Genomic DNA, 16,662 nt, shown 5'->3' with positions numbered 1-16,662 from the left:
ATTTATATATAATATTAGATAGATCCATAGAGGTACCTTGTTATTGGTACTAGAGAGAGAGAGAGAGAGAGAGAGAGAGAGAGAGAGAGAGAGAGAGAGAGGCTCGGGCGTGGCGGGTTGGGTAAGGAAGGGAAATGGTAAGAAAGGGATGGATGGATAAAGTAGAGTTTAATTTTTAACTTTTTTATTTTTAAATATAATATATATATATATATATGGGAAAAGGTACTATGCGCTCGACCTCACGAGTCTGTCCCATGAGGTCAACTGTGTGGGCCCCACCGTGATGCTTTTTGAACATCTAACCCATCAGTCAGATGCACCATTCCATCGTGGGCCTAGGTCTCAAAAATAAAGTCAATCTGTGACTTGTGTGGGCCACACCACATACAGAAGTAGGGAGGGACCGTGCACCATTAAAATATTCATAATCATCTTTTGGGCCCAACGAGATGTGGTTTGCAAATCCAGCCCATCCATTATGTGTGTCCCACATCGATACTCAGGTGGGCCCCACCAAGTACTTTTATATGTTTTAACGGTGTTTCACATGATTTTAGATGGTATGGCCCACTTGACTTCCGTATACGGCTGATTTTTGGGATATCCCATAATTTAGAGGGTACCTATCAAATGCATGGTGTTGATGGTCGACACGCATCACGGTGGGGCCCACACAGCTCGACCTCATGGGAGCTTATGAGTGGCCCACCCAAATACCTTATATATATATATATATATATATATATATATATATATATATATATATATATAATATATATATATATATATAAAAGGTATTATGCGCTCGACCTCACGAGCCGAGTTCGAGTCGAGTCAAATTCCACTATATACGAACTCAGCTCGTTTTTAAAACAAGTTGAGTCATATAAATCTTGACTCACCTCAAGGCGAGCGAGCTTCTCGAGCTAGCTTGACTTATGTATAGCTCCAAGTGGATTTCAAAGGTGTATGTTTCCATTTTTACTGTTCATGTGACATGGCCCACTTGAGCTGATTCTTAGGAGTCCTATCCTATTGTGGTCCTAAAAACTGAAGGACGGAGTGGATTCATCACGGGAGTCTCATTGCGCCTCACTTGGCTTCTGACCGCAACAACTTTCTGTTGCCGGGGCATATGCAATTTGCATCTTTACAAGAAGCAGATTGCGTACTGAGTAACTCAGTACGCTCTGTGGGGCCCACTGTCATTCCTGCATTGTATTAACTTCATTAATCTATTTTATCATGTAATTTTAGGGATTTAAACCAAAAATTAATTATATCCAAAGCTCAAGTGGACCACACCACTTGAAACAGCATGAATTGAAAGTCTATCATTGAAAATTTCTTAGGGCCCACAGAAGTTTTAGATCAAGATGATATTTGTTTTTCCCTTCATTTATGTCTGTGTGATCTTATTAACAGTTTGAATGACAAATAAACATCACTAGGGGCCTTAGAAAGGTTTCAACGGTGGAAATCAATACTTCCACTGTTTCCTTTAGTATGGTCTACTTAAGATTTCGATATAATTCAATTTTGGGCTCAACCCCTAAAAAGATACGAAAAAACTTATGGACGATATGGATAAACCACATGATTTCACAGTGGGCTCAACAGAGTTTACTCAGTACGATAAGAGCGTATTGAGTTACTCAGTACGCAATCCGATTTCATCTTCATGGTACCAGGATGGGGATTCCCTGCGAAAGCCTTTCACAGGAAGTTCTTGCGCTGGGATCTTAGGTGGGGCCTGGGGTGATGTTTTTAAGAAATCCACTCTATGAGCTTATTTTAGGACATAAAAAAAAAAATGAGCCGTAGGTGGGTAAAAAATGTGAGTATTAAATATGAAATATTTGTGTGGCCACGTAAGCTTTGAATCAGGATAATATTTGTGTTTTCAGTTCATCTCAGCACGACGTTATAGATGGTATTGATGGCGTATAAACATCACTGTCGGAGGAACGTTTTAACAGCAGAAATTTCCTTACACACATTTTCTTTAGTGCGGCCCACTTGAATCTTGGATCCTGATCAATTTTGATCTTAAGTCCTGAGATGATCTCAAAAAACGGATGGACGGGGTGGATTTCTCGCAAACATCACGGTAGGCCCCACCTAAGTCTCCAGCACAGGAAATCCGCGTCCGCGGTACAATGCACATTTGTCGCTTGACAGGCGAAGCGAATTCGTGTAGTGTAAGCATAACATAAAAGCGCACGCCGAAAAAGACGGCCAAAAGAGAGAGTGCTCACCGCCATGGAAGCTTACGGCGACTTCGAACGATAGAATCTCCTTCTTCCACTTCCAAGGGTTTCATCATCTCTCCTCTTCCTCTCTCTAGAAGAAGGGCAGAAATCAGAAATACGCCGAACGTAAGAGCGCAGATAGAAAAACGGAGAACCTCTGATTTGTCATCTCCTTCCCTTCAATTCCCACAAACCCTAGGAAAAGATCACCTCTCAGGGGCTCCTAGGGTTTCTAGGGTTTCATATATTTCTTTGTCGTTTCGTTCAATCTAGGTCTTCTTTATCGAAATAGACAGTCAGGAATGCCGGAACCCTACAAATCGGGATACGCTTGATTGCGGGCGGCTTTGGATTTTGTATGGAAACGCGGAGCCGGAAGCGGGCGGAGGCTTCCTCAGCAGCCCCTTCTTCCTCCTCTCGTTCCCTGCCATCGACGAATCCCACTACTCGTTCCAGCAAACGTGTCCGCCTATCAGTCTTGTCTCCAGCCGTCCCATCCGCCACGTCCACGATAGCTACCCGGTCCCGACAGAACAATTCCCGCTCCCAAGACTCCGTGATTGCCGCCCCTGCTGCTGCTGCCATGGATGAATCGTCTGGTTCCCGCCGTGAATCCAGTGGCCGCCGTAGCTCTGGAAAGAACCAGGAGAAAGAGTCTGATAAAGGGAAAGAGAAAGAGTCGGATGTTAGAGTTAGAGATAGAGATAGTGATAGAAACTTAGGGCTGAGTATAGATGGTGGGGCCCACGATGATGATATTGACAGCGAGGGAGGTGTCGGGATTCTCCACCAGAATCTGACATCAGCTAGCAGTGCTCTCCAAGGGCTGCTGAGGAAGCTTGGGGCCGGGCTGGATGATCTGCTTCCATCGTCTGCTGTAGGGGCTACATCATCGTTGCATCAGAATGGAAGGTTGAAGAAGATCTTATCTGGGTTGCGGTCGGATGGGGAAGAAGGGCGTCAGGTTGAGGCTCTTACTCAGTTATGCGAGTTGCTGTCCATTGGGACAGAGGATTCTCTCAGCACATTTTCGGTGGACTCATTTGTCCCGGTTCTTGTTGGGCTGCTCAACCACGAGAGCAATGCAGATATAATGCTACTTGCTGCAAGGGCACTGACACACTTGTGCGATGTGTTGCCGTCGTCCTGTGCTGCTGTCGTGCATTATGGTGCTGTTTCGTGCTTCTGTGCCCGGCTGCTCACAATCGAGTACATGGATTTGGCAGAACAGGTGGGCCCTTTTTCACTTCTTCCTTAAGGCTGATTTCATGTTACTTGTCATCAAGAAATGCAAATTTGATATTTATTGTGTGAGATTTGTGTTACTTAAGTATGCATTAGTAGCAGCTTCCAGGAGTTCTTCCTCTTTAAGAGATTCCGTCTTGATTGCCTTCACAAAGTTCTGGACTTTATGAAAATTCATCATTTCCATTTATCTTTTTTGTTTCCTCTCTTTTTTAGGGCTTATTTGGTTGGGAACAGTTCATACAAAATCCATATTGTCATTCTATTTATCTTATAAATAAAAAAATATGCAGTCTCTCCAAGCTCTCAAGAAGATATCCCAAGAACACCCGACTGCCTGTCTGCGTGCTGGGGCACTTATGGCAGTGCTATCTTACCTTGACTTCTTTTCCACTGGAGTTCAGGTAATGCCTTGCTCTTAACATCATGGAGAATTGCTTCTTTACCTTTCGGAGGTTAATGCATTGGGTTGCTTTTTTCCCCTTAAATACTACGTTTCAGAGGGTGGCATTATCCACTGCTGCAAATATGTGTAAGAAACTCCCATCTGATGCGGCTGACTTTGTTATGGAAGCTGTTCCTTTGCTTACAAACCTTCTTCATTATCATGATGCAAAGGTAAAGTGCTACCTTTTTACAGTGGAAGCTGTAGAAACACCACTTGTTATTTACATCCTAATGCAGTTTCTTCAATATCTTCTACCTGATTTGTTTGCATTCATCCCATCATAAACTGAATTCATTATCAGGTGTTAGATCATGCTTCTGTGTGCTTGACTCGTATTGCGGAGGCATTCACGTCATCTCCTGAGAAATTAGATGAACTATGTAATCATGGGTTGGTTGCACAAGCTGCCGAACTTATTTCCATTAATAATTCAGGAGGCCAGGCATCCCTCAGCACACCAACATATACGGTAGATACACATGCATGATTCAGATTAAATACGTGGATTCCATTTTGTAGGCCTCTTATGACTCTGCTTTAGCCATGCAGGGTTTAATTCGTCTTCTTTCGACATGTGCTAGTGGCTCCCCTTTGGGAGCCAAAACTCTCCTCCTCCTTGGAATCAGCAGAATTCTCAAAGATATTCTATCGGGTTCAGGTCTAGTTTCAAACATTTCTATTTCACCTGCATTAACAAGACCCGCAGAGCAGGTACATAGTGGTGGTTCTATTATTATTAGTTTTTTATGTTTCTGCTACATAACATGATTGACTGTTGCATGGATGCTGTCATACGTCATAGTATGCATGGAATATGGGTGCTCAAGTGAGTCAGTTACACAATTTCTGGTGATGCAATCTGTTTATTGTATGAATGAGATTTTTTTTGAAAGGTACGAATGAGATTTTTTTTTTTTGGAAAGGTACGAATGAGATTTTTTGACACCTCAATTGCTAGAATGGAATGAGAACACGCACCACATAAAAGTATTTGAGTAGAGAGAAACAACTTACTAGCATCAAAGTCTTGCACTAGTTACAACTACTTGAAGAACAACTTCACCACACACAAAGAGGTGTTATGCCTCTGTCTCCTAGAAAAACCCAAGTTTATTGACCCTAAAGAGACATTCTAAAGTCATTGTTAAATCTTGAACAAGATTTTTGAACTACTAGATTGATTTTATAGTCTACCAAAAATATCAACAAATGAATCTAGAAAAAAATTGCCTAAATGTAATGGCATCAATATAAATTATGCAAAAACATAGAAACAAGCCCAAGTACAAAAAAAATCTTAAACTAGATCCCTTTAAAATAAAGCAATTGTAGACACTTGAATTTTGGCCCAAAAATTAGCAAGAAGCAACCCACAAATTCAACACATCTCGGGCCTCGGCCATGTATCATTCCCTCAGGTTAGAAAGAACTTGCGCTAGTGGGTTAGATGCTTCATACAAGTAGTAGAGGTCTGGATCCAATCTTTTCAAGCATCACCCGTGATCCATGTGCATTCATAATGGGCCTTATTATTCCATTTCAAAAAGTAATGCTTGTATTGACCTCATCAAGTGTCGGTAGTCGTCTTGTGTGACACTTGTTCAACTTCTCCCATCTTTTTCTTTAAGAGTTGTTTATCCATATTAGCAACAGCTTTGTCTCAATTTGTGATGCTTCTCAAACAAATCAACAACATTGAAAGTAGGCGATATATCTATGACATCTACTAACTCGATCTCAAAGGCGATGTTATCCAACTTTCTTTTGACTTGGCAAAGCCCAATTTTTTTAATGGACTTGGGGCTATTTTAAATTCCTCTGGGAATCATTCTTTGCAGAGATAAACCATAATCAAATCACCTTATATATCTTCTCGCGAGGGTGTTCGTTGGCAACTTTTTTTTTTTATTGCTTTCATCAATCTTCTTCTTTATTTAGGCTAGATGTCTTTAACAAAAGCATTAGCGTTATCTATCACTCTATCTTACATTGATAAGGGTATTAAGTCAAAGTAAATGTTGTGGACTTCTTTTACTTACAATATCAAATGAAGATTTTTGCTGGTATGATTTACTGAGTTGTTGTAGGCAAACTTGACTTGTGGTAAAACTAAGTTCCATTAAGATATGTCGCTTAAGAGACTCCCTAAAAGGTTACCAAGATCATGCATTGGAGAACTAAAGCTTAGTTTCTAGATGCTTCCTTAAGATGTGCTAGAAGTGCATCACTAACTTCGATTTGTAATATGGAGTTATAGCTTTTGGTGTTATGCAATATAGTTAAAAGTGCTAGGTCCACTCTAGGTGCACCTGCCCTTATAGAACCCAAAACATCTAGGTGTGCCTAGGCGCACGCCTAGAGATTCTAGGCACAAATTTTAAGTTTATATAATAAAATATTAATCAGTAATTATTTCAACATATAATTTTTTTTTTTTTAATAATCAAAGTCAATGCCATTCAATTCTTCATAGCCCAAAGCCACAAGGGTCTTGAAATATTTTCAATTCCATGATCCATATATGCAATCAATTTATTTTAGGGACTTTAAACCAAAGGGTCTCGACTCTCGATTGCCCCACCTAGTTATGGTTTTAGGGATTTTCAACCCAGAGGACTAAATTGCCCCACCTATATATCTGGGGTTCCAATTAGGGCTGAAAGTCGGCAGGTTGGGTCAGGTTGGTGCTCAACCCTAGCCCAACCCAAGGTTCCTATACCTCAACCCTAACCCAACCCAACCCAACCTTGGGTTGGGAATTCTCAACCCAAGCCCAACCCAAGCGGGCTTGGTCGGGTTGGCCAGGTAGATATATGCTAATATTTTCATTATTACATTAGTCTACTATATTTTCAATACACGTCTTAGTTTTTGTACTTATAATTTTATTGATTATATATGTAGTTATTTATATATAAAAAAGTTCATTTTTTCTAAACAAACAAGCTAATATATAGGAAAATTACTCCTTTAAAAGTCATATTGTGTATCAAGCAATCTATTTGGGAGAGAGAAATCTGGCGTATCTTGTTAGCTCGCGAGTCATCGAAAATGACGTGGACCAATGAAACCCGACAACATTGGAATTTCATGTGCCTTCAACACAGACAATCCACACTCAATTATAATTAATTTATAAGGAACTTATATATTGATTGGGTTCGAGTTGGGTCGGGCAATCCGAGACCTCAACCTGAGCCCAACCCAAGTTTTATCGGGTTGGTGTTTGTATGGCTCACGCCCGAGACCAAACCCAGTACATCTTGCCCAATCCCAACCCAATGTCGGGTCGGTCGGGTTGAACCCGCCCAACTTTCAGCCCTAGTTCCAATCCCCCCCTCGGCACACACACCATATATTTTATGGTAATAATGCACACGATACATTATTCAAAATTTCCAAAATATCATAAACACATAAGTGATTTATAGCCTTTCTCTGCATACTTTCAAGCATCACGAACCTTCCTTTCATCATTAGAATATCCCAATAGTTAAATTTCTGGAGAGGTTCAGATAAGTGTAACAAACTGTGCAGTCAACCTTGTAACTGTAAATCTGAATAGAAAAGCCACTGCAGAAATTACGCGGAGGTCTCTGGACATTTGCACAATGTTGCTGGAATTTCATGGATAATCAAAATTTCATCAGAACCTGAAATATTCAAAAGTATTGTTACTAGTGTGTGAGTTCCATAAGAATTGTAGAAACACTTAGGATCTCATTATTCATTTAGGATCTTGATTTTTATGAAAATAAAGAAAAGGGGCAAGAATTCAAGAAGATAGAAAATATATCTTTAATTCCCAAGAAAGAAAAGGACAAACATAAGATGGGAATCTAACTTTTAAGGAAAATAAATAAAGATGCAAGGAATCAAAAGGGTCAAACCTTTGGGAAAATCCTGCAATGCATGTTAGAGGAAAGAGGAAAATGATTTTAGGATATAAGAACTAATCTATCCAAAAGGAAAGGGAAGGGGTTGCATGTAAGAGGAAAAAGAAGATAATTTGAAGATATAGGGGAAGAATAATTTACTCGAAAGAAAAGGGTACATGTGAGAGAGAACTCACCTGGAAGAATCAACTCAAAACCCAAGCTTTCCTACCTTTCTTCCTTTCCCTCCCTCTCTCATACGTTTGATGCTATAGTCCCTCCTCATGCATCCTATTTGTGCTAGAGGGCTCCATCGCCGCCCAAGGCTTCACATGTGTGCAAGACACTCCTCCCATTGGCTCAAAACACCATTGTCACATCATTACCTTCTCCCATTGGTCCTTAACACCCTAACACATCACTTCCTCCTCACATTGTCCCTCAACACCCTGACACGTCACCGCCCAAGAGGCACCACCTCTCACCCCCAAACTGCCAAACACACTCTCTTCCTCCTTCTAGAAACCCTCCAACGCATCTCTCTCTTTCCTATATACGTTAGGACTCCAACGTCCAGGCCTTCACATGCTGCCTCCTTTGTTTCTCACAGTGCACGTGTAGTGTGTGGAGCGTGCATGATGTGAGACACTTATTTACATCAAAATAACGTCTAAGTAATTGTCCATTTAAGTTATTTTTTGTAAGCAAGAAAATACCCCCCCATTGAATTCAATAAAAATACTATTAATTAAAAATTCAAATTTCTAGATTAAGAAAAAAACGCGACATTCTGCCATTTAAAAAAAAAAAAATTGAACTTTTAAATTGACAAGGTTTTTCTTAAATCCTAATACCTCTTAATTTTTGTTATATCAAAATAATGCTAAAACATTGAAGGTTGATAAAAAAATGTTTTCAAATTATGATTCGTCTTTTTACCAAAACAAGAAACATGATCAACAGTCAATTGATGAGGGAGATAGTTAAATGAATGATAAGGTAAATGGTTAGATGAATGACCGGTCGGTCGATCATGTGCGTGCGTGCAATGTGTGTTAAAGTAAAAGTCAAAATTTAAGCGAAGTCATTATAGTCCTTGTCTTCGAAGACAATATGTGTGTGCACATGTTACTTTTTTCGAGTTCACTCTGTTCTTCTCAAAGGACAATAAGTCTCTTGATGGGGGAGCTGTGCCAGTTCCTATTGGGGTTGAAGAAGATAATCAATCTCCTCCCTCTACTAACTCATCCATTCCCTCTATGCCTCAATTGAAAGTTAGCTCACGATGAAAACAGACAGATGGGGCGACCAATCATGATGTGCCATCCACCATATCCTCTTCTGAGCCTAGTAATCTAGTGACTTCTTCGGATAGGTCTAATGTTGAGAAAATGTGACCGTGCTTGTACTGATCACACTATTACCAAATATGTGACATTTCAATGTTGATTTCCCACTTTCCATAGATCTGTGCTATCTTTGTTCGTTCGTTCTATTCCTAAGTTATGCTAGGAAGCAGTGTTACATAATGGGTGGAAGTAGGCAATGTAAGAGGAAATGTCTTCTCTTTATTAGAACAAGACTTGAGAACTCACCATTCTACTTGTTGGTAAACATGCTATTGGTTGTAGGTGGGTGTACACCATTAAGTTTCACTGTGATGGTATGGTTGAATGTCTGAAGGATCACTTGGTTGTGAAGGAGTATACTCAGACTCTAGGTGCTTATTATACTGAAACCTTCTCTTATGTTGCTAAGTTGAACTCTATTCGTGTTATCCTCTCCATGGTTGATAATCATGGCCAACCCTTCTTCAAACTGGACGTAAAAAACTGGCTATCTTCATGGTGAATCGCGAAGGAGATCTATATAGAGCGACCACCTAGGGTCTATATGGCCCTTCTGAAGTCTCACTTGGTTGCAAAGGAATAAATTCAGACCCTACATGTTGATAATACTAAAGCTTTCGCTCCTGCTGCCAAGTTGAACTCTACTTGTGTTATCCTCTCCATGACCATTAATCATGGCTTACCCCTCTTCCAACTAGACGTAAAAAAAATGCCTTTCTCCAAGGTGATTTTGCAGAGGAGATGTGGAGCAACCACCTAGTTTTGTTGCTTGGGGGACTTAGACAAGGAGTGTAAATTGAACATGGTGATTTATGGGCTAAAGCAGTTACCACGTTCATGGTTTGACAAATTCAGTGAGGTTGTGTTGAACTATAGCTTTCTTCAAAGTCATGTTGATCATTTTGTCTTTCTATGGAAGGGCACTTGGGGTCTTATTGTGTTAATGATGTACGTTGATGATATTGTTGATACAAGAAGTGACAATAGGGGGGTTGAAGAGCTTAAGAAGTATCTTCAGAGGCATTTTCTCATAAAAGATCTTAGTCATCTTTGATACTTTGGTATAAAAATTGCCATATCTAAGGAAGGATTTAATCTGCCTCAACGGAAATATGTTTTGGATTTGCTCATGGAGATAGGTCTTCTTAGTACTAGGCCAACTGATACTCCAATGGATCCGAATTTTAAACTGGTTGGTGATTACAGAGATATATTTGAAGACCCAAGGAGATGTAAAAGATTGATTGGGAAACCTATCTACTTAACTATTACTCAATTGGACATATCTTATGTTGTGAATATGTGATTGTGGTGGGCCAGTTTATGAGCTCTCCGAGGGTATTTTGCATGGATGCAGTTGTTCGGATTCTACGGTATCTTAAAAGGCAGGACAATTTTGTACAGAAGAAACTATTATCTTTAGATCATAGGTTACTTTGATGTATACTGGGCATAATTGTTAATAGATAGGCATTTTGCGTATTGCACATTTGTAGTAAAAAGTCTAGTCACGTGGAAGGTTAAGAAGTAGAGTGTGTGGCTCGATCAAGCATTGAAGCACAATATAGAGCAATGGCTCATACTACTTGTGAGTTAGTGTGGATCAAGAAATTGTTGTAGGAAATGGGGTTTGTGGTGAATCTATCTATATAATTGTTTTGTAAGAATCAAACAACATCTCACATTTTAAACAAGACGGTCTATCAGGAGGGAACTAAACATATTGAAGTCGACTGCCACTTATATAAGAAGGTCGCAAGTGGAGAAATCTCTACCCCATATGTCTGGTCTCAAGATCAACTTGTTGATGTATTCGTCCATTGCCCTTAGTGACATTCAGCCCATGCATATACTCCAAGCTTGACGTCACCAGGATCTATGCTTCAGCTTGAGGGAAAGTGTTAGCGGATGTGGAGATGTGGGCTGTACTATTGTAAGACTAACCTAGATTTTGTTTTTAGTTATTTCTTCTTGGTTATTAGCTGTTTATTTTAATCAGGGAAGTATAGGGTATTTTTGTTATTAAGCATATTTTTGTCCTATCGACTTTTTATTATTAATATAAAGGGGAGAGGGTGGGCCTCTAACCCTTTTCTTTTTTACCCCCAACTTTCTTCTCTCTCATTTCTACTCGTCTTATTCTCTCTTTAATCTATAATTCTACACCTACCAGGATAATCATTTTAAAGGTTGTTGTTTAACAAAATGTTTGACCCTGGGGGAACCCTTGACTCCATACTTGAGCACATGGTAGTGGTTTGTACTAATTTGTGGTAGGTAATGACTTGAAGAATTCTTTAGTTGAAAAATTCCTAGGATATGACCTATATCCTGTCATCATTTTTATTAACTTGAAGGAATATTTCATCATTTTCATTAACATGAAAGAGTTTTTCATCGAGAATGGCAAGGAGTGCATCTCTATGGTGTCCTTCTTTGTTCTTGTGAATGGTTTGCCTATTGGATTGTTTGCGATTTTAAGAGGGATATGTTACCGCGATCCTTCATCTCCTCTCTAGTTTTTAGTTGTGGTTGAAAGCTTGAGTCTCCTAATGGAGAAGACTTTGGCTAGTGGCATTGTGAGGAGTTTTCAAGTTGGTACTCTTGAGATGTCCTTTTCGCACCTTCAATTTGTAGATGATACTGTTTTCTTCTATGATGCTAATGCGGCTGAAGTGACCAATGTGAACATAATCATTATATGTTTTGAATAAGTGTAGGTTTGCTGGTTAATCTAAGAAAAAGTGCCCTGACAGGTGGTTGTTAAGGATGATGTTTTGGATGTTTTGGCTATGAGGATTAGTTACAAAGTAGTGAGATTTCCATGGCCTTACCTGGGACCAGTGTTCGAAATATTGGTATTGCGTTATGTATCACACCCTTGGAATACGGATATGTATCAGTTATCTCATGGGATATATCAGTTGTATCGCGTAATTTATCGCTGTTGTTGGAAGCATGGGGAAACATTGGGAAATTGGTCGAATTTTTCAATGAAACTTCAATGATTGTTAAAAAAAGGCATCAATACACACTTATAAATCAAAACATTATAAAAAACAAATGCACATAATAGGTTTTCTATGTATGGGGTCTTAATATATGATCTGTCTAACTGAATTGATGCAACTATATTCAAAGTCTATTCATATAATGTATAAATGTAAGAAGACGTGTGGAAACACAAGCAATACATTCAAAACCAAAAGAAGAATCACTAGATCAAGATACACACATGTTTGATTTTATGTTTGGACACTAAGATTGCAACCGATTTGCGAGAACTTGAGAAATTTTGAACCTTTTTTTTTTTTTTTTTTTTTTTTAAATTCTGCAACTCGGCTCATCTCCTCCAAATCTCAAAAATTGAAGCTCCCAGTTCTGTAACAATTTGACACTGATTTAACATGCTTTATAGAAAAAAAGATCGAAAATAAAAAATGCTCACTGAATCGAACATGTGGGATATATCCCACTACTTGTGCATTTCGTATTGCATAGGTGGGATGCAAAAACTGGAGGACTGCTGTGTAGATTTTGGAGCTCCCCAGTGTATGCTTTTGTGTGCAGTAGTGTGATGTCCTGCTCTGGTTATTTATCGTTTTATTGTCATTTTCTGATTTTCTGAGATGGTGATTGGAGGGGTACTTCTTGCTTTGTTTTTTTTTTTTTTTTTTGTTTCTCTTCTTGGATATTGAATTTTATCATCTTTCACACACACAAACACACACACACACAAGAAAAATAATTTTGATAGCATGCTGATGCATCAAAATTGAAAAGAATATGAACTTTGTGATTGAATGATACATATGTACCGATCATGGTTTTAAGAAATGGTTGCGAAATGCCGTATTCTAACTGTAGAACTCCCATTGATGCACTAAGGGGTGAAATCAGGCTCTCTCTCTCTCTCTCTCTCTCTCTCTCTCTCTCTCTCTCTCTCAGGGCCCATTTGGATGCTACCAAACAAGTTACTTTTTCTACTTACAGCAGTTGATAAATGACTTATTTCAGATAAGTAAGTTTGGTTTATGATTAATTATAAGTAACTTTTTTGCTTAAAGTTACTTAATCACTTCATCTAATTATTTTAGCTTTTCTACTTTTCTTAAGTTGTTGAAGAGAGAACAAGAGAGGTGAAAGAGAGAAGAAGTAGATAAGTATGTTGTTTACCAAACATACTTATCTGCTTAATAAGTAGAAACTATGATAAGCTACTTAAGGCATAAGTATCTTATCTTTTGAAAACTATTACCAAACACCCCCTAAGAGTGTTGTAGCTGATATGGCCATAAAGTCTTTCTTGTGAAAACTACTACCAATTTTTCCCTTGGTTTTCCTCTTTGTTCCTTTCAATCATGGAGGAAGCTTCATTTCCTCTTTCTTCATTTCAATCCATCTCAATAATGACCATCTACCTTTCCATTGCCTTCTCCATGATACATAACATTGTGTCACCTTCAGATTCCTTTTTACATGTACCAGTCAATCCATCAGCAGATCCATCAATTTTATATTACCAGTCAATCCATAAGCAGATCCATCCTCTGTGGATCCATTACTCAATCCAACTGTGGTTTCATCTGATGAAGCGTCTGAACACCAAGTGGCAAATCCCAATTTGATTTTGGGGTGGTTTGAAATGATATTAGAGCTTAGAGTGAATCTTGGGAAGTGCGATGACTGGGGTGGGCATTTTCTTGGATCTTTAAGCGTGCCTTGTGGTCTCTTATTGATTTGGATCTTCTGTTCGGAGCTGACCTTCGATCCTTTTGGGACCCTATTGTGGAGAAATTTCTTTATTTTTTGTCTTTTGGGGGTCATATTGATCAAATCCGCTCTAGAAAACCGTCTGATCTGCTATTTATCACTCTTTAAGAAAAGATCCAAAGGGTTTTTCTTTGTCAAGGTAAATGAAAAGAATTTTGTTCTCATTTGATTAATTGGGTTGATGTCCAAAAGTTGAAAAAAGGAGGATTGGAGATTGGAAGCCCAAGAGAGGAGTGGGGCCCTTCTCGCAAAGTGTTGGTGGCATTTCTGTGATGAGGATGACTGTAGGAGAATCGGTGGAAATAAATATGGTGTTTGGCAGAAAGGTTGAACCAAAGGGGAGGGGAGAGGGAGGGCCCAGGGCTCTGTGGTTTAGAGGAATATTGGTACTCCGGCAGAAACATTCGACCATCTTTCCATGAAATATGAGTGGGTTATCAAAGTTTGGTGGGCCTCTATCTGCATTTTAGGAAGCAGTGAATTCTTCAAGATAAAGGCTGAGATCTTTTAAGGCTGGAGTGGAAGGCCTGTTGAAGGAGAGGTAATATTTTCTGGCAGATGCTCCTTTGTGCTATTATGTGGGGGATCTGGAAAGAAATGTTCACACCTTCAAGGGCAAGGAGAATGTGTTGCATAGGTGACTGAAAAAATAAATAAATCTGTGGTGTTTCAGGAGCCAAAATTTTAGCCAATTGGGATCCAATTTGATGGTTGTGTTCCTGCAAATGTCCATTTTGTTTTGTTTCAAACTGGGTTAGAGATGGCTTTTAAAAAGGCTATGATGATGGCTATGGTTCATTTCTTGTAACAACAATGATGGGGCATGTAGAAAATCTCAACTCCAGATGTTTTCTTGACTAGAGCTATCTTTCCTGTCACTAGGATAGCATTTTTTTTTTTTTTTTTTGTTGGACAGTGCCAGCAGATAAGTTCCTATTGTTGGATCACTTTTGCAATCTTCATCAATTTATCTATTAACATAATTTTGAAAAAATCCCTAGGGATGGTTTGGTGATGGTGGATCATCTCTTTTCTTACTACAAGGTGAGGACTATTTGTCGCTTCCTTCTCAATCTCTTGTATATGCACTTTGTATTCCAAAAGAACATGTCTCAAGTGGCTGGATGTGTTATCCTGTCCTTGTAAGAGGGAAATCTTTATTGTGTGTGCTACTTTTTACCCTCATATGGGTGGGTGTGTGTGTCTACATATATATATATATATATATTTATTTATTTATATTTGACAACACAAAGTGTCCCCGCCCCATTTTTTGAGAGGAGACTATTCCCTGCGGATGCACGCAATCACCCACAACCACATGCATTGGGTAATACCGGGGAGGGGAGACGAACCCACACCAGTAGGGAGCAAACCCAAGGTGCTGGCCGCTCGCCCAAACCCCGCCGGATCTCATATTGGTATATGGAAAGTGGTCAGTTGTATCTTTGACAATGTGATGTGAGGATGAAAAAGATTAGGTATTCTATAGAAAACTCTTTGGCCATTGAGTTCTACTAAAGAACATCAGAGGTGTTGGTTGCTGAACTTGAAAGACATTGGAGTGGGTGATTAGTGTTCTCTAGCCTCTCGGGCACGGCCCATTCAAATGAGGCAGAAATTAGAACTGTTTGGGAGTTCCCTCTTCTTTTGAGGAACTTTTGATAGTTGAGGGAACTCAAAATGCAATCGGGCATCTTCAGATCATCTCGAGCAATGGATGCTCTCTTCCATCTTGGATGAGATTTTTTTTTTGAAAGGTGATAATGATTTTATTAAAAATCAGAAGGAAAACAAAAGCAACAACAAAGCCGGGGCGCCGAGAAGGTGGCCGAACTACATCCCAAGAAAATCAAAATTACATCCCTTCGACTTTGAAGCGCAAGAGGCCCATTTGATAACCAAGGTTCTAACCCTGTGGGAAATTCGGTCCACTGACTTTGTGGTGTTGTTAAAACACATTTCATTCCATTCTTCCCAAACAGCCCACCAAATAGCAAGAAGAGTCATTCTCCAAAGCAATTTCTTTGATTTCCCAAGCCCTACGTAATGCCAAGCCTTCAAAAGAAGATTGACTGATAATCCCTTCAAAAGAGATTAGATAATTAGTTTTAAAAAATGCATGTGTTTATTTTTATTTTAAATCACAATTTAATAGAGGGAAATAGTCGGCTGATTCCCCAGATATAGAGCGTGTATTCAGAACCATGCCTTCATTGCCCTTGCAATGCTGTCTTCCATCCTTGTGTAATATAAGTATCTTGGTGTCTATAAACATCTTTTCTAGGTTGTTGACATCAGAATTTGTTGTTGTCTCATTCGCTTTAGAGCTGCATATTGTTGTACCAGTTTTTAGCAACATCATGTGAGCTTCTGTCATTCATTCTTAGTTCACCATGTATTTGATTGTGAGGGCACTGCCAACTCAGAAATTATAGTTTTAACCTTATCTGGTTACTTACACCACTGAATTGTTTATGCTGGAATGCAAGTCCAGCCTCACTTGGTTCTTTTTCCTAATCATTGTGGGTTGTAGATGTACTAGAGTTATACTAATTGTGGAATGGCCTGGTAACATCCTGCTATCCTCCATACCTCCTCCAGTAATGTAATTAATATATAGTAATGTTCCTGCATGATGAATGAATGCAGCCTCGCTTTTCTTTGATAGTTTTTCGTTGATTTATATTGACTTATAATTTTTTGTTCAGTTTCCA

The 16,662-nt window shown here is 39.2% G+C and overlaps 1 protein-coding gene across 2 annotated transcripts in view; it reads left to right on the top strand.

Annotated features, from left to right (window-relative positions):
- The first annotated feature begins 2,205 nt into the window (after positions 1-2,205).
- The window catches only part of LOC131237268 (E3 ubiquitin-protein ligase UPL3-like), a 35,023-nt gene continuing 20,566 nt past the window's right edge, over positions 2,206-16,662 (top strand). Inside the window, exons 1-5 of one of the 2 annotated variants that reach the window (XM_058234959.1) lie at positions 2,206-3,486; positions 3,794-3,904; positions 4,002-4,118; positions 4,250-4,417; positions 4,498-4,659. In XM_058234959.1, coding sequence (XP_058090942.1) covers positions 2,614-3,486; positions 3,794-3,904; positions 4,002-4,118; positions 4,250-4,417; positions 4,498-4,659 — 1,431 coding nt within the window. In that variant the 5' untranslated portion in view covers positions 2,206-2,613. The remainder of the gene's footprint in view (positions 3,487-3,793; positions 3,905-4,001; positions 4,119-4,249; positions 4,418-4,497; positions 4,660-16,662) is intronic. The other variant, XM_058234958.1, reaches the window with a different exon arrangement.

The sequence above is a fragment of the Magnolia sinica genome, chromosome 2, assembly GCF_029962835.1.
Source record: "Magnolia sinica isolate HGM2019 chromosome 2, MsV1, whole genome shotgun sequence".
Lineage (NCBI taxonomy): Eukaryota > Viridiplantae > Streptophyta > Magnoliopsida > Magnoliales > Magnoliaceae > Magnolia > Magnolia sinica.
Note: the sequence above shows the minus strand (reverse complement) of the source record. Positions and strands in the feature narration are given on the sequence as shown.